The following is a 26,219-nucleotide window of genomic DNA, read 5'->3' on the forward strand; positions in this document are numbered from 1 at the left end:
AGTGTCAATGGTCCATTTGAGAGATAGGTGGCGGTAATGCACTTATAAGTCTGCGATCTGCCGTAAAGCAAGAAGAAGAAGAAGACGCGTCACGCGCCGGCTGAAGAAGAAGACGCGAACGTGCTCAGGACAGTTCAGACATTGCGTGAATCAGAGGTAAAAAACTATATAAATACGGTTCAGTTTCTTGCACAGACCAATCGTTCCGTGTCTTTACACATCAATGTATTGTCACGAGCCGCAGGGTTTAATTTGGTTTTGTTTGTGTATGTTTTTTTTACTCTCAAAGCCGCGATTCCCATTCACTTACATTATATGACTGACAGACTGCAACGGATTGAGTTAAAAATCTTTGTTTGTGTTCTACTGAAGAACCAAAGTCACCTACATCTTGGATGCCCTGGAGGTAAGCAGATAAACATCAAATTTTCATTTTTGGGTAAACTATCCCTTTAACTTTTATAAAGAATATCTCTTTGGGTTTGAGACTTTAGTCTTTGCAACTTTAGGGATCTTATCTATGCACGAACAGCTTGTAACACTCCAAAGAGAAAGGAAAACTTGAAATCGCATCATATGACCCCTTTATATTTAAGCCCTTAATATTTCTAATGGCTTAAAACAAAATCTGAAATCAACGCTTCAGTCATTACTGATGGTGAGATTCAATTTAAGCAAGCCTAAAGCATCAAATTACAAACATATCTGTGGTCAAATAGAGAGTAAAATAGTAATAAAAAGTATCTGTTGATGTGTGAGATTAAATATGTTGCATGGCTATTTAATTGTTGCCTATTATATGCATAGAGCATCAATACCAAGGTACCAGTGGTTGGTTTCATACTGAAGACAACTCTAGCAACTAAAATACAAAGGTGGGTTCTGATCATACTTTTCTTTTTGTTAGGGAATCCAGAAGGTGAACTGTGGTTTGCTGTAGACCCTGAACCCTCCTCCTCTTCTTTAGGCTCAGAATTTATGTCTGGCTTTTTGTCCTCCCCAGTTGCAGTGGAAGAAGTCTCCATTGGTACACCATCACTCGGCTCCTCTTTCTTTATCTGATAAGTCACAAAGAAAGCAGTCAATCCACGTTGAATAATTTTTAAAGAAAGGGGGGAGAAATAATACATTTTAGACTTCAGAATTCTTATTTACTGAAAATGAAACTTCCATTTCTTACCTCAGGCTTTTCCTCAGCTTTAATATCTTCATGTTTTCCAGTTTTACCTCCTGTCATGCCTTCTTCATCCTCATCCTCATCCTCGTCTACTTTCTGCTTGACCTCCACCTTAGGCTCAAGGGTGGCTGTGGAGTCTGAAGGACCCTGCTGAAATGATGTGTCTGCACTGCTGACGGAGGCAGGGGTAACAGCCTGGCTGTCCACTGGTACAGAACCCTTATGAGACAACTTAAGACAGGAAAAAAAAAGCCAAAAATTAAGTGTATAGAGATCCAAAACTGAGGCCACAAGTGAAAACGTCACTGAAATTAAATCATTAATTATCTATGGTTTTCTGATAAATGGTTTTAATTTTTGGGTGAACTCTCTCTTTAACACTACTTCCTCTTAAAGTGGAATGCATTTAGGAATATTTTTGTGCGTATGGACATTTTATAAATTACTCGTAGGAACATTTCAGAAGTTGTCAAACATTCACATTTAGGATCATTCTAGGCAAGGTTTTATAAATGAGGCCCCAGGATTTTTGTTGCATACCAAACGGCAGTACTCACTGGAGTGCGGGGATGCTGGCTGGCATTTGGCGTAGAGAGGCCACTATGAGACACAGCAGGAGGAGTTCCTCCTAATGACTGCTGCGGAGGCTGCATGGCATTGTCAGAACTGGCGGACGGAGGTAACTGCTGCTGACTGCCGGCTAACTGGGGTAGGCTGGGTGTGTGAGGCTGGGGTGTCTGGGAACCCGATGTGGGCGTGGGTGTGCGGCTATGAGCTGGGGAAGGAGAATTCTGGTAGAAGGGTGAGCATTGGGGGAAGCTGATTGACTGTGTTGTGGTGGACAATGGAGGAACCCCACTCATGCTGTTGGGACCCAGAGAGCCCACTGAGGACCCATTGCCTGCCCCTCCAACAGACCCCGGCTGGGCTAAAGGACTGCCCATTGGTAAAGATGATAAAGTAGGCATTTGTCCCTGCTGACAAAATAAAAATAGAGCAAACACTGAGAATGCATTCATGATGCAGTTCTGAGCAAGTATCATACATGATGTATTGCAGCTCTAGAATGTGTAATGACTAAAGGCCTTTCCACACTGACTGCGAAAAAGCGAAATGAATATCGGACGCGATGACGCGCTAGAATAAAACAGTAGATTTCTATGGATGCTTCTACATAGAGCACGAACATTCGGGCACGGAAAATACGAATGTTTTTATTCGAACCAGTCCGATTAATCTTTTCAGTTTCGCAAAGTGAAAACACAGACCGTCCAATAAGATTTGAGCTAGGATCACGTGACCGGAGAAGTTGCTGTTGCACAAAAAGGCAAGAGTGGTGGCGCTGTTTCGAAAACCAGTGTAAACAAACACAGAAGAAGAGTATCCCGGATAAGAGAAGAGAGTGCACGCCGAGTTCTTGTTATCATTGGTATTTGAGAACAGATTTATTCTCTGGAAGGGAATTTTAATGTCTCAGATGAGGATTGGGAGAAAATTTGTAAAACACAATGGAAATCTACAAGCTCAACCATGTGGAGAGAATTTTGTTGGAAGAATGTTATTAGGTTCTTTATTACACCATCACAGAAAAATCACCAAGGGAAGGGTACTAGCTGCTGGAGATTATGTGGGGAAAAGGAAGCTAACCAATACCATATTTTTTGGGGGTGTCAGAAACTAACCCCATATTGGCAAGAGATAAAAAGGAATCTGGAAGCTGTTTTTGAAGTAAAGATTGTTTTTAATTGTTTAATTGGATAAGAAATTGTTGTTAATTCTTCTGGCGGCTAGTAAAAAAGAAATTACTAAAAAATGGCTAAAGCCAGAGTCACCCACAGTTGAAGAGTGGATTGATACAATACACATTATATATGTGATGGAAAAACTATATTTTTCATATAATTTTCATTTCTAATTTGGAATAAATGGATAGATTATATTAAACCGGTACGCCCAGATTTTTCTTGAATTGTAACAGTACTTTTAAATTATCTTTTTGTATGAGTTGTAAGCAATAGCTCCCCATGTTCTTTTGTTTATAGTTGTAGTTAAGAGAAAGAAAATATAATGCGTATGTAACATTTGAGAAATTTGTTTTCAAGATTGAGGGCATACATACTCTGTATATACAGTGGGTACGGAAAGTATTCAGACCCCCTTAAATTTTTCACTCTTTGTTATATTGCGATGAATGCGGCCAATTACAGGGATATCCTGGACGAAAACCTTCTCTAGAGTGCTCAGGACCTCAGACTGGGCCGAAGGTTTACCTTCCAACAAGACAATGACCCTAATCACACAGCTAAAATAACGAAGGAGTGGCTTCACAACAACTCTGTGACTGTTCTTGAATGGCCCAGCCAGAGCCCTGACTTAAACCCAATTGAGCATCTCTGGAGAGACCTAAAAATGGCTGTCCACCAACGTTTACCATCCAACCTGACAGAACTGGAGAGGATCTGCAAGGAGGAATGGCAGAGGATCCCCAAATCCAGGTGTGAAAAACTTGTTGCATCTTTCCCAAAAAGACTCATGGCTGTATTAGATCAAAAGGGTGCTTCTACTAAATACTGAGCAAAGGGTCTGAATACTTAGGACCATGTGATATTTCAGTTTTTCTTTTTTAATAAATCTGCAAAAATGTCAACGATTCTGTGTTTTTCTGTCAATATGGGGTGCTGTGTGTACATTAATGAGGAAAAAAATTAACAAATGATTTTAGCAAATGGCTGCAATATAACAAAGAGTGAAAAATTTAAGGGGGTCTGAATACTTTCCGTACCCACTGTACATACTCTTCATAGTAACATTAAGGTGTATGTATGCGTTTTCATTTATTTTTTTTCTTTCTTTCTGAGAAATTATGTCCTGATCTCTGTATGTATTTTCCCTCTGAAAAGGAAAAATAACATAAAATAAAAAAAGAACAGATTTATTCTCACATGCTCTTTATACAGAATAACATTTCTATTAATTGTCCACTGAATTATGTGATCTGTAGAGCACCGTCCATTTTCTTCCACGTGCACGAGTGTTATGAGTCAGAGCGCGTTCACTTTTTTCTACACATGAAATATGAAAGCAAATAGACATGATTATGACGATATATATTCTATATGTGTTTTGTATGCAGCTCATGGTATTTTTATAGCAATAAAGGATGTTTATGACAAATATTAGCAGTGTAGCGTTATTAAACATACAAAGAGTGCATGTGTCTGCTTAACCAAAATCAACTATAGATCACAACTGGAAGTTATTACAAGCACTCGATCATGGTTTAAAGTGGGTAAGCAAATACATTAATAATTACATACATTTTCAAGTGTAGCTTGATGCTAATTGTACTTCTAATTATATTTTAGGATGTAGCCTATTCTTGTAAGCATTATAGATAGTCTGTTTCTGGTGTAGAACCTTGTTTATCTTAATTTAATGCTGTATATTGAGCAGTGGATGATGGTAAATCCATTTACGAGATACATATCTGAGGAAAAATGCCTTGTTGGTCGGCGTCACCTAGCGTGCAGGCGTGAATTAGCAGAAAGCGAACAATCGTTTCGCGTTCGGTGTGAAAGCACCGTTCGTCGTGATTCGCCTCGCTTTTTTGCATCGCACTCAGTGTGGAAAGACTAGGACCACATGTCTACCAAAAATATAACATGTATTGATGTGTAATAGTAGAAGTAATATTCGCTCAGTGTAATACAATTCAGAGAACATCTATGCCCTCTTACTTGAGTGACAGGGCTGTCATTTCCTGGGTGTGCCATATTAACAGATCCAGCACCAAGAACAGGATTTGAACCTTGAAACGGTCCAGTTTGCCTGTACTGATTTTGCATCTGTGCAACATTCGGTTGTGGCATCCTCACACTGCCCATGCTTCCCTGAAACAGCCAAAACATTCAGCATTTAGAAGAAATATTTTGTGCACACACTTAAAACAAACTTAAACCACAAAACTACAAAAGGTATCACTTCCAGTCACAGTAATGACCTGGTTAAGAGGTGTGCTGATTGGAAGAGGAGGTGTAGATCTCTGGCCCATGGACTGCATTCCCATATGGTTCCCAAATGGGTTCATGCCTGCAATGCACAGAGCAGAGGAGAGTTAATATATATATATATATATATATACACAGTATCTCACAGAAGTGAGTGTGTGTGTGTATGTACAGTAAAATACAGTAAAACCAGTAATATTGTTAAATATTACAATTTAAAACAATAGTTTTCCATTTTAATATATTTTAAAATGTACTTTATTCTGGTGATGGCAAAGCTGAATTTTCAGCAGCCATCATACCAGTTTTCAGTCTTAATTCTTTGTGGAAACCATGATGTATACATATTTTTGTCAATATTCTTTGGTGAACAGAAAGGTCAAAAGAAAAGCATTTATTTTAAATAGATTTTTTTGTTACAACACAAAAGTCTTTACTGTCACTTTTGATAATCTTAAAGGGGTCATATGATGCGATTTCAATTTTTCCTTTCTCTGTGGAGTGTTACAAGCTCTTGGTGCATAAAGAAGATCTGTAAAGTTGCACTTGCTGAATAAAAGTATTTCTTAAAAAAAGAAACTGTGATCAGTAGTGTACACATATATAAAATTAAACATTTAGAATATCTCAGTAAACACAAATACATGTATATGAGATATACAAACCGATAGCATTCTGCATCCTGTTCAACATCTGGTTTGGACCAATAGGCCGCACCACTGAAGGATCCGAGAGAGGGCCATCTGCAGGTAGAGGGGCAAAACAATAAAACAAAAAACAAGACCCTGTGAAATTGCTGGACTAGAGCAGTTTTCTGTTCTGTTGACATATTTCCTTTAGGACCAGACGTTTGGGTAGGAAACATTGAAAGGCTTGTCCCTTTTTTAATAGCCAATAGGCATTTAGTTACCTGCTAATTGGTCGCAAAGAGAGACAAGTTTGGTGGATGAGTACTCACTAGAAGGCAGTCCTGTGGGTAGCTCAGTCTGACCAATCCCAGTGGGCCCTTGCTGCAGGCCAGTGGGGGACATACCAGGCTGCGTAGGCATCATGCCCTGCTTCTGTAACCTTGTCCTTCGCTTCTCTTCCAGTTCCTTCTGGATTTTATAAATCTTCTCCGCCAGCAGGTGATAATACTCAGCCTGAGAAGTGTGATGTATAAATGGTGACAAATCAGTCATTACAATTAAACACAAATCATTAACAGGCAACAAGACAATACCCTCACCCTGCTGTTAGCGGAATCATACATATCCCCCTCAACTTTACGCGCATAGGCCACTAGATTCTCCATCCGCCGGTCCTTCAGTGCAGCAGGGTCTGGAGTGGGAAAAATGGCCTGGACTCTGAAGAAATTGAAGAGCAGCAAAGGAGAAGAAATAAATATCAACTGAATATCAAAAGCCTTGGTTTTCATTGGTTATTTATTGGTAATTATTATTATTATTATTAATAAATTACTGGTTATTATTGGTTATTATAAATAATTTATATATTTATAAGAATACTAGAATTTATCTATTTGTTTGTTTGTTTATTTTTATTGCCACCCCAGCATCTATGGCTATTTTCATGGCAAGATCAATTTATTTTAAAAGAAATATAGTAATAACACAGCAGTAATGAAAAACAACAATTGACAACCAACACACATCAATATAACAAATATTATAAGATTGTTCATTTCAGTATCTGATAAAAAAAATTAATTATTTCACTATAAAATGTGACTAATAAAAAATGTTAACGTAACTTCTTCAGGCATAATTTTCACATAGCAGTGTACAACTTACAGTTTGTGCACCAGGTGGTTGCGTAGATCCTGGGTGATGTCCTCGTGCCAGTTCTTGCTCATGCCAGCACTGGCAGCTGGGTTTGCCACAGGCATAGACCCCACACCGCCCACAGCATTGTCATTCATCAGACTGGGGAAAGGGGAGCGAAAACAAATGAGGACCACTCTATGTTTATATATGAACTTGTCAAAGCTGACAGACACCTGCTGATGTGGATTAGTGTTACTGTGAGATTTTAAGACCAACTGAATGCAGAGCAGTGAATGGCGACTAGTTACGCAAGATGAACCCAAGGGTTTGTTTACCTCTGCGAGTTCATATTCAGATGCAACATTGTTTCCTGGAGAAGGTTAGATTGCTGATTCTGAGACTGACCACCCACTGCTCCGTTTACTCCCATGGGATTTGCTCCTGTAACAAGAAAGGTCATGAGAATAGGTACCACTGCAAAACTTCATTTCCAAGTCTAATGAAAATGTCTATTAAAAAAAATGTCTATCTTTTGATAAATTTAACACATCCTTGCTGAATAAAGGAATTTAAAACAAAAAACCTCACTGACCCCAAACTTTTAAGTGGCAGTGGACAAATACACAAAAAAAAATAATAATAATTATATATATATATATATATATATATATATATATATATAAAAAATACTGGAAAGTGTCTCGGTTTGTCATTACCCATTGTGTTCATTGCCCGTTGTGTTTGTAGGACAGGCTGAGGGGAAGCCTGGTTTCCCTGGTATGTAAGGCCCAGGGCTGCGTAAGCCCTCTCGATGGAACTGGGGTCTATCTGCCCTGGGGTATTGAGATGGGGGGCACTGGGTGTACCACCAGTTACATTACCCAAAGAAGAACTTAACCCCACACCACCAGTGCCTAGGAGAGCTGAAATCATTTGGAGAAAAAAAAAAATCAAACAAATCAAATTAAGTGACAGTTTCCATACAAACTTAATAGTCATACAACTGTTGAAATGTCCAATTTTGCAACATTGAAGACAATGATAAGATTCTAACAGCAAAAACACATACATACAAACAAAAAGTAAGTTGAGATGTATGAAACAGCATGTTTTGAATTAATACACACACTCACTCTGCTGATTCCTCTTGTCTCCTGCGTTTTTCAGTGGTAGGCATACTGGACAGTCATGCCGCGTGCAGTTCTTCCAGTGAGAGATTATCTGTCTGGATGAGGCACAGTGCGCCACTAAAAAGCAATAAAAACACAAACCTAATATTAGTAATAGCACCATGTTGTATAAATAGGCAGAACTGCTGAACAATAGAACTACATGCCACAAAAGTGCCACGTTATTTCAATTCTGTGCAGTTTATACACTCACCTTGGCAAGATTTGCCAGCCTGGCAGTGCGTCATGTGGTTGAGGACGTTCTTCATGGTGCGACAGTGGGGCAGGTTACACTGCCTTACTTCCCCATTGGCCTGCTCCCTCCGCTGGCACTTGTGGGCATGGAGCAAAAGCACCAGCTGCTGCTGTATGAGTTTGCGCTTTTCCAGGTCGGCTGCTGGAGGAACTCCTCCCACTGCTGTTGCAGACACAGCTGATGGAGCTGATCCGGGCCCAAGAGTTCCTTGGGTGTTAGGCACAATGCCGGCCATTCCTGCGCCTCCGCCAGCACCCACTGGGGAAGGCTGGGAAGCCTGCTGTGAAAATCACAAAATAACAGACATTAGGATATCTTGTAGATTTCTTTCAAATGAGTCTAAAGTCTGTATGACTGAATACAAACCATGCCAGGTATGCTCTGCACAGGCTTCTTGTCGAGGTTAAACTGGGCCGGACTGTTGGGGAGACCTGGTTTGTTCTGGAGCTGAGGGGCCAGCCCTGCAACACCCAGACCCTGACTGGCAGGCTGACCATACGGGCCTCCATAGGGGCCTGAACCTGCATTCATCCCCATCTGCAACAAACAGACAGTTTTTTTGGAGAAGCATTCTTATTTCCCTCTAACAAAAAAAAACTCCTATGGATGTGTGTAGGGACCTATTATTTCCACCATGTGGACAAAATCTTGGAATCCAGTCATAAAAAGGAATTTACTGTACATCAAAGGAGGACTGTATGTTTAATCAAATTGCAATATGGACTAATGTCTGTGTCAGCACAGTTTAGTCTACACACTGAAGCATGCTAGTGGTGTTTTTCAATCTTGATCTCAAGAGCTGCACTGCGAATTCACTTCACGAGCATTTCAACTTTTAATTTGATAAAACTATCGTCAGATACACATAGCAACTCAAAGGTCTTCACTATAAACCCCTAAAATAAGCGTTTGGTTTAATTCAATGAAATTATGACAAATATATTACCATTATACAGTAACATTTACTTCTCAAAGAAATAATAATACAACTTATTAAAACATTACTTAAGGAATATCACAATTTTTCATCCATGATTTTGTCCTTTAATTTAAACAGTAAACCTGTTGTACAGCACTTTTTCTGCAATCAATTTGCTGTACAACAGGCTTTTTATTAGATAACATTTTAAAAGATTCATTAAATTGTTCAAGTTTTCAACAGTTATTTGATTACCACCAGCTTTGATAATACATTTTTATTAAATCATAAAACAGAATAAAAAAAAATTTAAAAAGTCAACTGAATTTCTGGGAAAAAATAAAACTAATTTAATAGGGAACTATTGGTAAATTCATTACATTTTAATTTAATGTAACTATTTAGTAAATTGTAAAAATGTTATGAATTCAGTTGATTGTTTGATTATTAAAATTTTAACCATTAAAATAGAATCCAGAAAAATTCAAACAGAAATATAGAATTTGGGGAAAAAATAAACAGTTTAATGCCCTATGAAAGATATGAGATCAGCAATACAGAAATTCTGTAAGATATTTACCTAATAATCATTTATATTCTAAAGCTGATTACAAAGAATTTACTGTTATTAAGTACTAATCTACATTCTGTGAGAAAAATGCTCACCTTTCCAGTCCAGATAGCTATGTGCTTCAAATGAGAAAGCTGCTTTTAAAATTAAAGTCGGAATAAAACTGTTGTGATCATCTTTTCTTCTCTATTGCAGTGTATATCAGTGTGAAACGCATGATTTTCTCCATCTGGAATTGATTGGATTGTTGTCATTTGTTAATTGCTGCGATCTCGTGCGAGTAACAGGTTGCTGGAAGGGAGGGATTATTGCCCCAAAAAGTTGTCGTCATTTGGCTATAATTTATCATCTTAAAGGGGTCCTATTATGCTTTTTCACTTTTTCAACTTTAGTCTGTAATGTTGCTGTTTGAGCATAAAAAAGATCTACAAAGTTACAAAGCTCAAAGTCCACTTCAAAAGGAGATATTTTATTTAACAGAAATAACTTTTCAAAAACTACAACGCATATTTTCCAGGATTTGTGATATCGACGAATGGGACGAGACCTGGTTGAGCTGCACTAGAGAAGGCAACGAGTGTTATCACTATGTTCGGAGACACGCTAGCTTTCACAAGGCAGACGAACTTAGAGTGGTTACAATCATCCGGGTTTAAATCGTGCTCAAATTGATTTGATTTTGACGCAATATTTACACTGAAGCTTGCAGGCGGCTATGGTAAGGGGCATGACATTTCCCCACCAGGTGCGAGTGGAGCCAATCACAACACACACTGGCCCAGCTAACCAATCACAGCACATTTCGTATTTCAGAAGGCGGGCCTTCATTTGATACAGGAACTATTCGAGCCATTCAGGCCAGACTCGGGAGAGAAGTGTTGTAATAATGTAACATATGTGAAAAATAATGTGTTTTTCAAACAACCTAGTATGAGAGCCTGTTCTAGTACACCCCCAAAACAAAATCAAGACTTTGTAAAAGAGCATAATAGGACCCCTTTAAATATATTGGTCCAATACTGAAACTTAACAAAATCTCACATTTATTGGCTAATACCATTTTTTACCATTTTTTCACGCATCTCTAATGAGGAATAAACAGGATAACTTTGGCCAATATAAAGCATTTCTATAAGGTGCCTCAGACCAACATTGATGATGTTGTCACTACCTTGTTCATTGCTCCAGGCTGCTGTGCCCTCAGTCCCCCCTGACCTCCTACTGTCTGGTGCTGTTGAAGAGCCTCTGCTAACAGGTTACTGCTGCTGCCCATGCTCGGGTTGTGATGTCCTATTCTGGGCGATCCGTTCATCATCTGCGCTCCCAGCATGTTTTGCTGCTGAGGCGCAGGCCCTCCTGCTTGCTGCTGTCCGTTGCCTTTCTGAGGTCCGAGCATATTCCTGTTCATGTTGCCCACCATCCCTGCCATTTGCTGCTGTTGCATAAGCATGGCCTGTTGCGGGGAAAGACGTTGCTGCCCTTGCGGGCCCATGCCCTGAGTACCTGGTGAAGCCTTCATATTCCCAAAAAGCCCCATTGAGGCTCCTGCTGGGCTACCCATCGCACCCTGCTGCTGTGCTGCAGATGCGGATCCATGCCGGAGGAGTTCAGAGAGCTGCTTGTGTTTGGCTGCTGCATCCTGGCCACTGGACACAACTCCTCCAATGGCCCCGCCCCCACTACCCAAATTGCCATGCAACTGGCCGAGGTCCCCTCCATTTGCTAGGCTCAGCTCGGAGGAACTGATCAGCTCATCTGGAAGGTCATACTCCAGGTCAAAAAGCGAGCAAAAATCTACAGCAGGAAATTAGAATTTAGAAGCAGGTTTAATGATGGGAGAATAATACATAATATATCCTTGTCTTGGGATAGATTCAGCAATATACCTGAACACTCTGACATCTGGACATAAGAAAGAACATCAAATGAAAAGTTCATTGGGAGAAAACGAAGAATGGATTAAGGGGCCATTCACACAGAATGCATGTTTTGTTTTTTTTGCATTCCACTGCACCGCTTTTCGACGTAAATGAGTTACATGGACATGTTACACTGTTGTGCCCTCTCAAGACCTTACATATTTTTTCCATTCCACTGACCTACGCCTTGAGATTTAAGGCAGAACTCACAAATGCATTGTGTTAATGACTTTTAAATCTGTGTACAACATCAGTTAAATCAGTGCTTTTATAATCATGAAAAAATTACAGTTAAGGCATGTTCACACAATGGACGACAAAACTATAGTTTTAATAATCATTCCAATTCTAGAATGACACAGAGGAACACATTTTGTTGGAATCGCTTTCTGAAACATTTTTTTCTCCAGGTGATTAAATGATAACACTGACAGGCCAATGATAATCCACACGACTTTAAAGAGTTTAACATAACTGCAGCGTGCACTTATTATAAACAGAACGTGATCATGCATTGGTGTGGACGCTTTATAGTTATCATTACATTCATTGTTCTCGGTGTGAACGGCCCTTAAGAATGCATGAATATATACAGCATGGGCAGCTGAAATGGATAAATCATCCTATATGAAGCTAAGAAAAGACCACCGTGACCACTTTCTATCAACATATTATGAAAACACAGTTTGTGATTTATTCATTTGTACTTTTGTACATCCCAAAAGTGCATCCCAAAACTGAGTGTAATGACATGGGCATGTCCTGTCATCGGCTACGTAAAGTTGTCATTCAATCCAAAATGATGTGCTACTTCCACAGCCACTTCGCTGGAAATGTGACAGCTGTGTTTATTAATGACTATCTGAAATGGCGGGCTGTGGTTTGACAGGAAGCTAAACAGATGAGTACATGTTGTTGAATTAGGATGTAATGTATTCAGGTAGTCACTACTTAGACTCTAGTGGATGAGACTTGCTGGTGATGCTTGCTCATTTAAAATGGTATTTCATTGTGATAAGATTTATGAAATCTTAAAAATAATGTTGTTCTTTTTAAATTCCACTAAAAATGTCTAAAGGAAACTTCTTTATGCAAGTATTGCAATCACCCACACCTACCAGTTGCATCTATCCAAAAGTAAAAAAATAAAGTATGTAATTTCCTTACATATATGTATATATGTACACTTATATGTACCGGATCAAACTCGAGTTTGAACAAAATGTTGAAAACATTAGAGACATCAACAAAGAAACGTACTTCGCTTTTGAAGATACGTTCAAGTATAATAACTCGAACCTTTAACATTTAATAAGAAACATCAGGACACTTGTGTGGTAATAATTTGCATCGCTAAGGTTTAAATGAGTTTTATGGTTTGTTTTTAAGAGACGGGCTCGTCAGTTGTGTTGTGGCTGAACAATGGAAATCAAGATCCGAAAAAATGACCGACGCACTAAAAGGCTATTTGAGCCAGCAAGCTAACTCACTCAAACACAACACAAGTACATTGGTATCCTCCAAATCACACAAACATTAAGCCTCCTCCATTCAAGCGCCATAAACAAGCAAATAAGTTCAAACCAGTGAATAAACCTCTGGACCTTAAAATAATGAGGAATTAGTTGATTTGCATCTAGCTAACAATGTGCGGGCCTTCAGCATCAGTCTGTTATTAGCTGACCATCTTAGCTAACCAATATTAATCACATTTATTAACATTAAAAAGAACAGGAAAATATGTGGAGTAAAACACAAGGAACAGAGGCTAACGTTTGTGCTCGCTGCACATGAGTAGTTTGTGAAAACAATCGTGTTTAAGTGCAGTCAGAAAGTTTTGAAGTTGATTGATTCAGTTTAGCAGGCTAATCAATGTCGATCATTAGTAAATAAAGGAGCATTGATTAAATGTGAAGACTAGGCTTTCAGAATCTATTCGTAGAAGCCTAATTATTGATGCAATTTTTTATTAATCGTTATACATTATATTTATTATCTGAAGAAGTGATCCCAACTCTTTGCAAGTGGGAACCAAACCGAAACAGGCGTTTCACACACAAAAAAAAACACTACTGTTTTTGCCACTGTAGATCCCATTTTTTTTTCCTTGCACCCGTTAGTTTTACATTTACACCAGTTGACACCAAGCACAGTCCCTTGCTGAGGGAAAGCAGCGTGCAGCCGCTGTGAGTGAATCCCAACATCGACAGAGAAGCGCTAATGCTAACCTAGCTGGAATGGCAAGCTAAAGCTAGTCTCGTGCGGACCCGACGTCGTTAGCTTCCCAAACTAGCCTGAGCTTGCTAGCCTGGCACAAAACTAAAAAGAAAACCCCATTCCCCGCTTAAAGACTTCAGCGTGCATGGGTATATAGAAAACAAGCATCCAGTGATTCAAATATTCACTATCGTAACAATTCAACAAAATAAATATTTACCGTTTCCATCGCTGACGGAGGCAGATAGAGCAGGGGAGGACAGTTTAGGCCTCTTCGCTGAAGGCGGGCCAGACTCCAGAACGTTCTCGGCCATATTTTTTAACGAATTAAAATATATATCCTCAGAGATAGGCGGCTAAGCCTATACGTAATCCTCGATTTAAAAAATATCGCTTTTAAAAATATGACATTTCCCCCTCCTTTTTAGGGACGAAGGGGGGGAAAGTCCCGTGTACAAATAGTCATCTTTCCTGGGTTCGCCTCTCGATTTCAGCTTCGGCGTATCAACCCCCCTCCCCAGCCCGATTTGTGTTCTTTATACAATTCTGCAAGCGGAGGAGGTAGGGGGAGTCAACTCGGCAAGAAAGGATAAAAAGACGGTCGCAGCGGCTCTACAGTAACTCATCTAGTCCCGTCAAGAGATACAGAATTGAGCGATGATGTGTTTGAAATACATTTCCTCGTCTGCCGTATCTGTTCGCAACATAGGTGTGTTTTGTAGTCTGTCGTACGGTCATGTTAGTATCAAGTGGTATCAAAATAGTATAAAAAGTTCAATTGAGCCAAAATGTGAATTTTATTTTCTTTCTTTAACTGTGTTTTTTAAACAGACGTCGAGTAGGTATTTAAATTTCTCAAAATGTTAGTACAGAATTATTAAATTTAGTTTGTTATGAAAATACAAATTCACATAGTTTTATTTTGGAATTTTAATGGAAAATTGTCAAAATTGAAGAAGTAATTGAAATCTTATCAGCTATACTAGATTTCCATGGTTGAATTTAACAGGATTTAGTTATTAGATGCAGTGAATTAAAAGTAGGCTACTTATTCAAAAAGAGGAATAAATATCCTACAATATCCCACTTTAATGAGTATTTTAACTTATTATATATTATGCACAAAACAAAGTTAAGAATTACATTTGATTTGATGTATGCAAGAATTGCATGCTGTGGAATATGAATTTAGAATAACGAAGAAAAAAATCCAGCATCTGATTCTGTAGCAACATTACAGTAATTTGTTCATTTTCGTTCATTACACTAGAAATTAAAAATGGCTAATATACTGAATTTTAAGCCATTATATGTTGTAGGCTTACTCTAATTAATTTAATTTAAATTGTGGTGATTGTCCCTGTTGGATGACATGACACCTAAATTGTGTTAAATTCTTTTAATAAATATTAATGTTTTACATTAATAAAGATTCATGTTTTACATTAATAATTAACACAGATTGCCTTTTTTATATTATCTAATTTATTTTAGTGGCAAGTTATTAGAAAATAACTTTGGATATCAGCCTTTGATTTCTCATTGGCTAGCAATAATGAAGCAGGCTATTTTATCTTGATAGTATTTTTCTACACTTCATTCTATAACAAAGGATTGAAAGTGTTTTGGAGAAGTTTGGAGTGAAAATGCTCTCCAGTGCTTTATTTTTATGGAAGTAGTTTGACGTATTGAAAAATGTATTAATTTGTTTTGTAAGCAGTGCTAATTTGGCAAAAGTGGAGAGAATTTAACAAGTCCAGAGTACAATTTTCATTAATGTATTAGATGAAAGGAAAAAGTGCCTTAATATGGGACCCCCTCGAAAATGAGATGGTACATCTCAAGGCGTTAATATTAATAAATAACCCCACAATGTGGCTAAGCGAATCAATCTTTTGGAAACTTTTATGACAATAATTGCAGGACAGTTATCAATACTCCCAAAGGACTTATAATAGTGCCTCCGAGGCTGGTAATCTATGTTAGGCCTATATTTATAAAATCAATGTATTCATTAAAATAATGTTTTTTGAATTTACTCTATTGTTTTGATGACCTCACTTTATGCATCCCAATCCCAAATATCTACCCTTCACATATCATCTGTCTTCCCATATTTCAACATAAGCCTCAAGCTCTCTCTCTCTTTTCTTATATGCTAGAATCTTTACTTTACTAAAGGCACTAAGGTTACTTGTCAAGGTTATGGTTACCCACAGCTGACCCACTGTCCATTCACTGACCGACTGATGAATACTGCACACAAAAATGGCAAGAAATTGTCAGTTCTAATGTGTTTGGAGTTGTACACCATCAGAGAGCTAGTGCTAAAATGAATGGGGCCTGGGACAAAATAGTATAAGTGGGGCCACTCTGCCTGGCCTCAATAGTGGACTTTACATATAGGACCTACAAAAACTGGATGATAGGCCATATGATATTTGTTCAAACAACTTCACATATATAAAACTTACTAATTCAATTTAACATAGTCACTTATAAATAAAAGACTCTGCTAGTATATTAATTTCCTGCCTTTTAGAGAACTTGTACATGCATGCAGTTGTGAATGAACTTATTTAACAGGATTAATAGTTAGTTTTTATCTTTCCACTTATAACAAGTGTTAGTAGTGTGTTACTTTACTGACCCAGTTCAGCTTTGCAAAAAGGAGGAGCCAACCATAACCATGAGTACAGGTACAGTCATGTGATTTCAGCATTACAGCTTCCAGACTGGCAATATCATTCTTGGTTAAGTGCTAATTTGGCTTCCCTTTTTATTATTGATTGATATTCATTTAACTGTAAGTACAAGCACAAGTACTTGACTCCTCTTTACCTCACGGAAAACAAAAGTCAGGTTCCACCGAGATTTGAACTCGGATCGCTGGATTCAGAGTCCAGAGTGCTAACCATTACACCATGGAACCGCACTGTGCTGCAGTAAGCGTAGATGACTATTCAAATATTGTTGAATTAAAATTTAATGTACAATAGATATAAATAGTTTTCTATGAAACTAAGGCTTTTAATCATCACATCGTTTTACAAACAACCAGCGCATAAAATCATACAGGTTAATGAAACCATTTTGTAACGTAATCTGCTTCTCCAGTCCGGATGATGGCGATAATGCGCTGTCCACGATAAGCAAACCACTCCACTCACTCCACATTGGCTTTAAGTGGAAAAGCAGGTGAGAAATGTTGTTGTGGTGTTCTCTTTTACGCACAACAATGTTCATATTGTTGCTTTGACTTTTGGTCAGTGTATGTCATAGTTTACAATTTATACAGAGCTCTCCGATGCTCTTCAAATATTTGTTTATATGCTTGCACCACTGAATGAGTGCTAATAACCGTGAAGCAATGTGGTTTAATGTTATCTGGTGGAATTTGTAACTGTTTTAATGCTTCTTGAACGTAATTCGCAGTCGCTATTTGGAGCCATCTGCAGACTACATTCCCGAAGACGCTGAGGACCTCTATACGATCCCACATCTGTATTAAAAATTACAAATGCCTAACCGATGTGTTGCTTATGGCTGCGGGAAGTTCAGCGGGCAAAATGTCTCAATGTTCAGATTTCCCAAAGACCCCGAGGAGTTCCTTAAATGGGAGAAACAGGTCCAGAAGACCCGAAAGAAATGGGTCGGCAAGACGTACTCCCATCTATGCTCTGAGCACTTCAGCAAGGACTGCTTTGATCCGAAATCTTATGCCGCTGCAAAGACAATGGGATTCAAAGGGCTGAGGCTGAAGGATGGAGCTGTCCCGACGGTTTTCATCATTCGACCACCGTGCAGTAACTGCGGAGGTAGAGGTGTCTCCTGTTCCTCATGTACGAAGAGGAGACGCGGAGCGACCACTGCACCTCAGCAGCTCGCATCAGTGAGTGTCTCACGCCTCTGGTGGAGGCCCAAACCTACAAATAAATATAATAATAATAATTGGAAAATTAATACATTTTGCTATCAGTAATATATATATATATATATATAAAATAAATTAATACTTTTATTCAGCAAAGTCAGATTAAAGTTAAACTGATCAAAAATGACAGTGACAATACAGATATTTATAATCTATTTCAAATAAATGCTGTTCTTTTAAACTTCCTATTCAGAATCCTGAAAAATATATATATCACAAAAATACTAAGCAGCACAACTGTTTTCAGCATTGACAATAAGATATGTTTCTTGGGCACCAAATAATTATATTAGAATCATTTCTGATGGATCATGTGACACTGAAGTAGTGGCTGAAAATTCAGCTTTGCCACCACAGGAATAAATTAGATTTAATAATATAAAAAGTAATAAAACATATAAACCGTTACAGCTGCTTTGAACCGTTATTTTAAATTGTAATATTATACAATATTACTAAAATCTTATTTATTCCGAACTTTTGACCAATGGTGTGTATGTGTGTGTGTGTGTGTGTGTGTGTGTGTGTCATCATTTTATTTTGATAAATGTACTTTTTTTAACACCATTGGTTTGATTTAATTAATAAATAACTTTGCTTTTCCTAAAAGGATGAACAGGAATTGACATTTATGAATGATGGAGAAGAAAGAATATTTGATGGAGAAGACCACGATCAGCAGAATTCCAGTGATGATGATGTTAATAATTCTGCAACACTTTCTTCCTGGTCAGAAAGTGATGGAATAGGTAAATTCAGGAACACTTATATTAATGAACATGGATTCATGACAAGTGCATGCCATGGACAAGTATATGTAAACCCCACTCAATTTTATGTCTCTGCAGTTACATGTGAAATGTGTGGAACCAGAGGCACCACGGAAACCTTCTCTAGGTCCAAGCGCTTCTGTAGTGTGTCGTGCTCACGTTCATACTCATCCAACACAAAGAAATCCTCAATTCTTGTACGGCTCCAGGTGGGATTGTCTGGTATAGTATTTCTACGCATTTATGTGAACAGTGATAAAATGTTGGTGTGTCCTTGTACTTAGGGAAGACCACCCACTAGGAAGTCATCACACAAACTGTCTCTGAAATCACAGACTGAGGCTTCACAGTCCAAGACCAATGAGCAGCATCAGGAGAGCAGAGCATTTGGACAAGATGGTAAGAAAACACACAGATTACTCTCACTTTTCACTACAGTGAGCTTTACAAATGTTTAAATGTTGATGTTGTACTGTCTACTTCCAAGCTACTTTGGCTGGGTTCGACTGGGGTAGTTACCTTGAGAAAAGTGGCCTCCTCGCTGCCCCTGTATCCTGCTTCAGACATGTGAGTGATTTCTATCCACCGTGATTCTTGCAAAAATCTTCCTGTAAAAGAGAAATGTAGTGAATGTTATAACAATGTGTACACCAATGCGCAAATGTCTATCACATGATTGTTGCTATTGCATTATCACGGTCAATACATTACTCCCCATATCACAGGCCCCACTCTGCGCTCAATGGGACGACATCTATGTGGGGTTAAAAGTGGAGGTTCTCAACACCCACACAGCCTTGCCAAGTAAGGTGTACTGGATCGCCACTGTTGTACAGCTGGCAGGTATATAAACTCCATATTATTAATATTTAAAATAAAATATAAATATATATTTTAAATAATAATGCTATCATTCAAAAGTTTGGGGTTGGTAAGATTTATTTTGTTTTGAGAAGTCTCTTATGCTCACCAAGACTGCATTTATTTGATACAAATACAGTAAAAACCGTACAATTTAAAATAACTGTTTTCTATTTTATTATATTTTACAGTGTAATTTACTCCTGTGAAGGCAAAGCTGAATTTTCAGCAGCCATTACTTCAGTCTTGCTGATTTGGTGCTCAATAATTTTTTTTTAATTATTATTATTATCAGTGTTGAAAACAGTTGTACTGCTTAATATTTCTGTGGAAACCATGATATTTTTTTCTGGAGTCTTTGGTGAATAGAACATTTTATTTATTTTTTTTTAAACGTTGTTTATTTGAAATAGAATGATATTATAAATGTATTTACTTTCACTTTTTCAGTCAGTTTAATGTAGCCTTGCTGAATAAAAGTATTATTTTATTTTTAAAAAACGTACTGACCTCAAACTTTGAACGTTAGCGTATATTATATTTATATTTTATCAAGTTATTATAATTTCGAGTTTGCAAATTTTGAGTTTGTAGTCTGTATCAAATAACTTGTAACAACAAATTAATATACAAAGACAATAAGGAACCAATACTAATTAAACTATCAAACAAGCCTGTCTGCATACAAAAACAAAAATACAGTGTTGTTTGATTCATAGACAGTGGTTACAGTGACTGTATGTTTATATGACAACAACATTCACAGAGTAGTTTATTAGGTTGTAATAAATGTTATTTTAATAAAACATTTAAAATGCTAAACATTGTACATTTTTAGAATGCAATTAAGGTTAATTATAATTTTGTGATATTGTGTGATAAATAGATTTGTTGTGTTTCTCTCAGGCTATAAAGCTCTTCTGCGCCATGAGGGTTTTGAGGATGATGACAGCCATGACCTGTGGTGTAACTTGGGCACGGCTGATGTTCATCCTATAGGTTGGTGTGCAGTGAACAGCAAGCTCCTGGTCCCCCCTCAAGGTGAGCGTTTACACCATAGGTCATCGGGTATCAATTCTATAAAAATGCAAAATCTTGACCATTTTCTTCCTGCAGAGGTCCATCAGCATATTAAAGACTGGAAATCCTACCTGATGGAGAGACTGGTTGGAGCACACACTCTTCCTGTTGACTTTCATGTCAAGGTGACAGCACTGGCAAATTAATATTCCATTGATGCCATCTGTTTTTCTTTTATCTCTGCATAACTGTCATTCTCCGTTTCCCATCTGTCTGTGTTTCAGATGGCAGACAGTTTGAGGTGTCCATTCAGGCAGGGGGTTCGGGTGGAGGTGGTCGATCGCTCGCAGGTGAGCCGTACTCGTTTGGCGGTGGTGGATACTGTCGTAGGAGGCCGGCTCAGACTGCTGTATGAGGATGGGGGCCTGGGACCCTCGGGTGAAGTGCTCTCAGATTTCTGGTGTCACATGCAGAGTCCTCTATTACACCCTGTAGGCTGGTCTGAAAGAGTGGGCCACTCAATCAAAGAAACCGGTGAGAAGAAACTGTGGTTTATATAAGCATGGAAACAGACAGGTACACAAAATGTCAGTACAAGCATGCAGAAAATTTTACATGAACAAGCTGAAAAATACTGATCCCCACACATGACATTTGGATTTTCTTATCTTTCATAATTGTCCAATACAGATGTGGTTATATAAGAAGAATTTGTTCCCATTACTTATTTATTTGTAGGCTTGTTTTAGTTAAATGGTAGCCAGTCGTGGGAACATGAGGGAGAGAATTAATAAAACGTTGCCACAAATGAATAAGTCTTTTGAACAAATTCTTTGTCGTCATGATAATTTTTACGTCATGTGCAGGGCTCCATAGAAAAACAAGGGAATTTGTATTTTATTCATTTGTATTATTTATTTATTGATCCCCACACATGACATTTGGATTTTCTTGTTATCTTTCATAATTGTCCAATACAGATGTGGTTATATAAGAAGAATTTGTTCCCATGACTTATTTATTTGTAGGCTTGTTTTAGTTAAATGGTAGCCAGTCGTGGGAACATGAGGGAGTGAATTAATAAAACGTTGCCACAAATGAATAAGTCTTTTGAACAAATTCTTTGTCGTCATGATAATTTTTACGTCATGTGCAGGGCTCCATAGAAAAACAAGGGAATTTGTATTTTATTCATTTGTATTATTTATTTATTTTTGTAAAAATGATTATTTTCGTATGGAAGCCTGTTTCCGGCTCACATAAAAAAAAAAAACTTTTTTTTTCTTTCACTTATTGTTTTTGTCATTAGGTTATTTGTAGATAATATGATGAGTATTTCTCACACAGATACGAGTGTCAACATGAGTAGCCATCCAGCATTTCGCAAAGTCCTTCATAACAGTGTGCCACATCAGTTCAGGAAGGTTAGTGCATATACCATTTAAACTAAAATATTATCATGTTTTTTTTTTACTTTTTGTGTTAATGTTAGTTCAAAAATCTTATGTTATGTAATGTAATTTGCTATGTATAATTCCTTACTGTATACAAATAGTTGAGGACTGTTTACATGGGAGATAAGTTTTTTGAGGAAGGCATGAAACTTGAAGCAATTGATCCTCTGAACCTTGGGAACATCTGCGTTGCATCAGTCCGTAAGGTATGATACAGCCACTATTTACGACTTTAAGTGAATAATTTCAGTACCTTGTTGAAAGTGTTTGCACTGACCTGGCTTATCTTATCACTCAGGTGTTGCTGGATGGATACATCATGGTAGGCATTGACGGTGTCGAGATCGGTGATGGTTCTGACTGGTTTTGTTACCATGCCAGCTCTCATGCCATTTTACCTGTTGGATACTGCGAGAACAACGACATCCCTCTTACTCTACCTCCTGGTAATGTGCTGAACTGATTATTCCAGTTGTCTTCAACTGCTAAAAAAATATATATATATTTAAGCAAAAGAGCCTTTATTTGCAATTTTATAGTTTGTTGACATTGCCTCCTTTCTCATCAGGTTATGATCATGCCACATTCACATGGACAAAATATTTAGAAGAAACAGGAACTGTAGCTGTTCCACGAAGACTTTTCAACACCGTAAACCTTTTTTGACAATTGAGCTATATACAATGTTAATGCATATGTGGGTTTATTATGTTTTAAGCTCATCTTGTGGTCCCTCCCTCATACGTCTTTCCCAGGGTGATGTAGGCCACGGCTTTACCTCAGGTATGAAGCTAGAGGCAGTGGACCTCATGGAGCCCCGGTTGGTGTGTGTTGCCACTGTTAGGCGCTGCGTAGGCCGGCTGCTCCTTCTTCACTTTGATGGCTGGGAGCCTGAGTTTGATCAGTGGGTAGACTGTCAGTCCCCTGAAATTTATCCTGTGGGCTGGTGTGAAATCACTGGCTACCAGCTGCAGCCACCCATCGGCCCTGGTAAAATAATCGTAATTTTCATGGTATTCATATATGCAGTCCAAAATTTGATTGCTACATGTTGTATTTTGCTCTCTGTGTAGAACCACCTCAGGGTCAGGAACGCTCACACACAAGCAAAAAGGCAAAACCTTTTATGGGGAAAAGGAGTACGTTGAATTTTTTTTATTATTGGTTACTTTATGATGGTTACATTTATCGAATGTCAAAATGTTGTCATTACCTTCCTTTCATTCTCCTATGATTCTGTATTTTTCACTTTAGGGCGAAGATTTGTAAAGAAAAACATGAGTAAATGCACATCTAAAACCCAGCCCACACAGCCCAATGAGAATCCAGAGACGAATCAATCACAAGAGGCATCAAACCCTTCTGTCACTCCCTTTACCTTACAAATAAAGACTGAACCTGAGGAAGAAAGTATGTAGCAATCTCTTCAAATAATATGTATATACAGTGGTGTGAAAAAGTGTTGGCCCCCTTCCTGATTTCTTATTTTTTTGCATGTTTGTCACACTTTAATGTTTCAGAGCATCAAACAAATTTAAATATTAGTAAAAGATAACAAGTGAACACAACATGCACTTTTTAAATGAAGGTTTTTATTATTAAGGGAAAACAAAATCCAAAACTACATGGCCCTGTGTGAAAAAGTGTTTGCCCCCTAAACCTAATAACTGGTTGGGCCACCCTTAGCAGCAACAACTGCAATCAAGCGTTTGCGATAACTTGCAATGAGTCTGTTACAGCGCTGTGGAGGAATTTTGGTCCACTCATCTATGCAGAATTGTTGTAATTCAGCCACATTGGAGTCAGGAAGGGGGCCAACACTTTTTCACATCACTGTATATCTTTAGTTCTGACATGGTTTGCCTGTGTCTCTACAGTTATTTCAGTAAAGGTGAAGGTGGAGGAAATGGAAACCCACTTATTATCCAGTGCACAAACCAAAGAAAATGACAACCCGGAACCCTTCGCAACCTTCAAACAGGAGGACTCGGTTTAACCCACCACCTGTTCTAATGAAAGTTTTTAATGGATCACTACTCTGCTAATATAAAAAAATGTAGGCAAAAGTGTAAAGTAGATTGTCTATTTTGTGTATTTTAATATTAAACATTGGTAGTCTGTTTATTCACCTTTTTTTGTTTGTTTTCTTTGTTATGAAATAACACTGGTAGTTATTTAAATCAACCAAGCTGTTAAGTGTAAACTACAGGAACAGTTAAGTGATTATAATATTACTTAATTTTTCTACAGTTCTTATTTTTTTTCCACATTACTGAAATATTGCAGTCTTCTATTAAAATGATTTCATTTGTGTTAAGGCACCTTCTGTCTTAATTAATTTTTCACAACAGAATTTAAAAAATGTCTTCAAATTCTCTGTGATTACAAGGTATATTACTAGAAGTTTGTAATTTTTTTTATTGACCAGTGAAGTAGCATAGTACATCCCTTGAAAATCAAGCAGGTTAATTGTACACTCTAAACAGTCATATATTTAAACTAGCACCTTCGATGTAAACTTTGTGTAAAATAGGGTTCAGGTTATATTTATCTACATCAGTTACAGTGATGTAAATACAGCAGAATCACTCGGACTTCCTTTTCTTTGTGGTACTTTTCTGCACTGTATTACGTTTTGCGCTTTTGCGTGGTATGCCTTTGGCTTTAACTATCTTGATTACTTTTGGAGGGCTGATTAGAGCAGATTCAGTCTTTGCGGCCTTGGTTGGTTTTGGGTGCTGAATAGGAGGAGGCTTTTCCTCTAGGCAGCTTTTAAAAACATGGACGTCTTTGACCCTTTGACCTCTGAGTTCTGGTGGGTGGCCACAGGTGGCTCTGACCTTCAGATTCACCTGCTCAATCCACCTAGTGGCAGAAGGAACAATACAAGGGTCAGAAAGTACCAGTATCAGCAATGCAATGATAGAGACACCATAACAAACTGAAGGCTGAATTTATAAGATCAAAAATAGTTAAAACATTAATATTATGAAATTACAATCTACAAACTGTTTTCTATTTTAATATGTATTTTTCATTCTGTGAAATTAAAGCCGAATGCATAGTTTTTAATATTTAAAAAAATATTGCTGCTTTATATTTTTGTGGAAACTATACTACACTTTTTCAGGATGAACATAAAGTTCAAAAGAACAGTATTTATTTGAAATCTTTTGGAACATTGGCTACTTTTACACTGTTAGTTTTTTGGAATGACATCCGCATTTACTTAAAGGTGTGAGTCTCAAAATGTCCTGTTCACACAGCAACTTACAGTAGCATCTCAAATACTGTCTGTATGAACATGTAGTGGCAGTCAAGCCCAAATTCCTTACCAGTAACCATACAGTGACCAAAGTAATATCCAAGTTGGCGACGTCCATAAAACTGAAAAGACATCACTTTTTGACACGACAAGAGTCCAATCGAGCCACGAGTTCACCTGTCAAATAGTTATTACATTAACTGACAGCAGCTTTTCTGGGTGGAGAACGGAGCGGCTCTGTTAGAGAAAAGTGACTGGATCTAAATCCTCAGATGACACATAACTCATATCTCTGCTGCTGTAGGTTACCAAGACGACACATGAAAACCCGCAACACACAGTGGACATGCGTTTGTGCAGCAGAGCAACTCTTTCACACTGTATGACATGACAGACAACTAGTTGTCCAGTCCAGTTCTGTTCACACAGCACAGGTTTTCTAAGAATGTGGTTGTAAGTCCTGAAAATTTACGGGTGCGAGTTTGGTTATAGAATCTGGTTGTCATTCCCATAAATAATCTAACTGTGCGTGAACATAACCATATTAAGAACTCAAATACAGGACTGACAACCGTATTCTGCTGCTGTGTGAATGTGGCCATTATAAATGTTTAATGTCACTTTTAAAGGGGTCATATACTGTTGCTAAAAAGAACATTATTTTGTGTATTTGGTGTAATGAAATGTGTTTATGCGGTTTAAGGTTCAAAAAACACATTATTTTCCACATACTGTATTTACTGTATTCCTCTATGCCCCGCTTTTCTGAAACCTCTCACAACGAAACACAGCGTCACACACAGTGGGCTAGAGTGAGCGGAGGCCGGAGGCCTAGAGAGCGATCCACAGCGCGAAGTTGATGTATTTCCTCAGTGACCAGCACGGATCAGCTCCAGGCATGACGAAGTGGATAT

At 38.0% G+C, this 26,219-nt stretch overlaps 2 protein-coding genes, 1 non-coding gene and 1 pseudogene across 6 annotated transcripts in view; 1 reads left to right on the forward strand and 3 right to left on the reverse strand.

The window, feature by feature from the left end:
* LOC107692052 (histone acetyltransferase p300-like) overlaps nt 1-14,686 on the reverse strand; it is a 33,693-nt gene extending 19,007 nt beyond the window's left edge. For 2 of the 4 annotated variants that reach the window (XM_016490941.1, XM_016490939.1), the window contains exons 1-16: nt 14,222-14,686; nt 11,037-11,659; nt 8,742-8,912; nt 8,334-8,655; nt 8,084-8,197; nt 7,667-7,873; nt 7,286-7,391; nt 6,978-7,109; nt 6,413-6,530; nt 6,143-6,326; nt 5,850-5,927; nt 5,178-5,266; nt 4,915-5,067; nt 1,735-2,154; nt 1,181-1,408; nt 893-1,058 (exon numbers count right to left, since the gene is read on the reverse strand). In XM_016490941.1, the coding sequence (XP_016346427.1) occupies nt 893-1,058; nt 1,181-1,408; nt 1,735-2,154; nt 4,915-5,067; nt 5,178-5,266; nt 5,850-5,927; nt 6,143-6,326; nt 6,413-6,530; nt 6,978-7,109; nt 7,286-7,391; nt 7,667-7,873; nt 8,084-8,197; nt 8,334-8,655; nt 8,742-8,912; nt 11,037-11,659; nt 14,222-14,315 (3,205 nt within the window). In that variant the 5' untranslated portion in view covers nt 14,316-14,686. Of the gene's footprint in view, nt 1-892; nt 1,059-1,180; nt 1,409-1,734; nt 2,155-4,914; nt 5,068-5,177; nt 5,267-5,849; nt 5,928-6,142; nt 6,327-6,412; nt 6,531-6,977; nt 7,110-7,285; nt 7,392-7,666; nt 7,874-8,077; nt 8,198-8,333; nt 8,656-8,741; nt 8,913-11,036; nt 11,660-14,221 lie in introns of all 4 variants that reach the window. The other 2 variants (XM_016490940.1, XM_016490938.1) reach the window with 1 other exon arrangement.
* Nucleotides 14,687-16,861: 2,175 nt separating this feature from the next.
* trnaq-cug (transfer RNA glutamine (anticodon CUG)) lies at nt 16,862-16,933 on the reverse strand. Its single transcript has one exon. It is a non-coding gene; the product is annotated as a tRNA-Gln (tRNA).
* Nucleotides 16,934-17,111: 178 nt separating this feature from the next.
* On the forward strand, nt 17,112-24,284 carry l3mbtl2 (L3MBTL histone methyl-lysine binding protein 2). The gene is made up of 18 exons (XM_016490948.1): nt 17,112-17,199; nt 17,437-17,893; nt 18,546-18,684; nt 18,784-18,914; nt 18,990-19,104; nt 19,193-19,272; nt 19,431-19,548; nt 20,473-20,607; nt 20,683-20,771; nt 20,871-21,120; nt 21,934-22,010; nt 22,142-22,246; nt 22,339-22,486; nt 22,609-22,691; nt 22,796-23,030; nt 23,114-23,179; nt 23,295-23,450; nt 23,918-24,284. Exons 2-18 carry the CDS (start codon nt 17,522-17,524, stop codon nt 24,034-24,036), a joined length of 2,418 nt encoding a protein of 805 aa, XP_016346434.1. The 5' UTR covers nt 17,112-17,199; nt 17,437-17,521; the 3' UTR covers nt 24,037-24,284.
* A 341-nt stretch (nt 24,285-24,625) lies between these two features.
* LOC107692088 (chondroadherin-like protein) overlaps nt 24,626-26,219 on the reverse strand; it is a 6,772-nt pseudogene continuing 5,178 nt past the window's right edge.

The sequence above is a fragment of the Sinocyclocheilus anshuiensis genome, unplaced genomic scaffold (genome assembly GCF_001515605.1).
Source record: "Sinocyclocheilus anshuiensis isolate Anshui unplaced genomic scaffold, SAMN03320099.WGS_v1.1 scaffold726, whole genome shotgun sequence".
NCBI lineage: Eukaryota > Metazoa > Chordata > Actinopteri > Cypriniformes > Cyprinidae > Sinocyclocheilus > Sinocyclocheilus anshuiensis.

Excerpts from the sequence above, each read along its gene's own strand:
- l3mbtl2 (XM_016490948.1), top strand. The coding sequence starts at position 17,522 with ATGCCTAACCGATGTGTTGCTTATGGCTGCGGGAAGTTCAGCGGGCAA. Across the intron at positions 18,915-18,989 it reads CAATTCTTGTACGGCTCCAG|GGAAGACCACCCACTAGGAA; the intron begins GTGGGATTGTCT and ends CCTTGTACTTAG. Across the intron at positions 20,772-20,870 it reads CTGTTGACTTTCATGTCAAG|ATGGCAGACAGTTTGAGGTG; the intron begins GTGACAGCACTG and ends TCTGTGTTTCAG.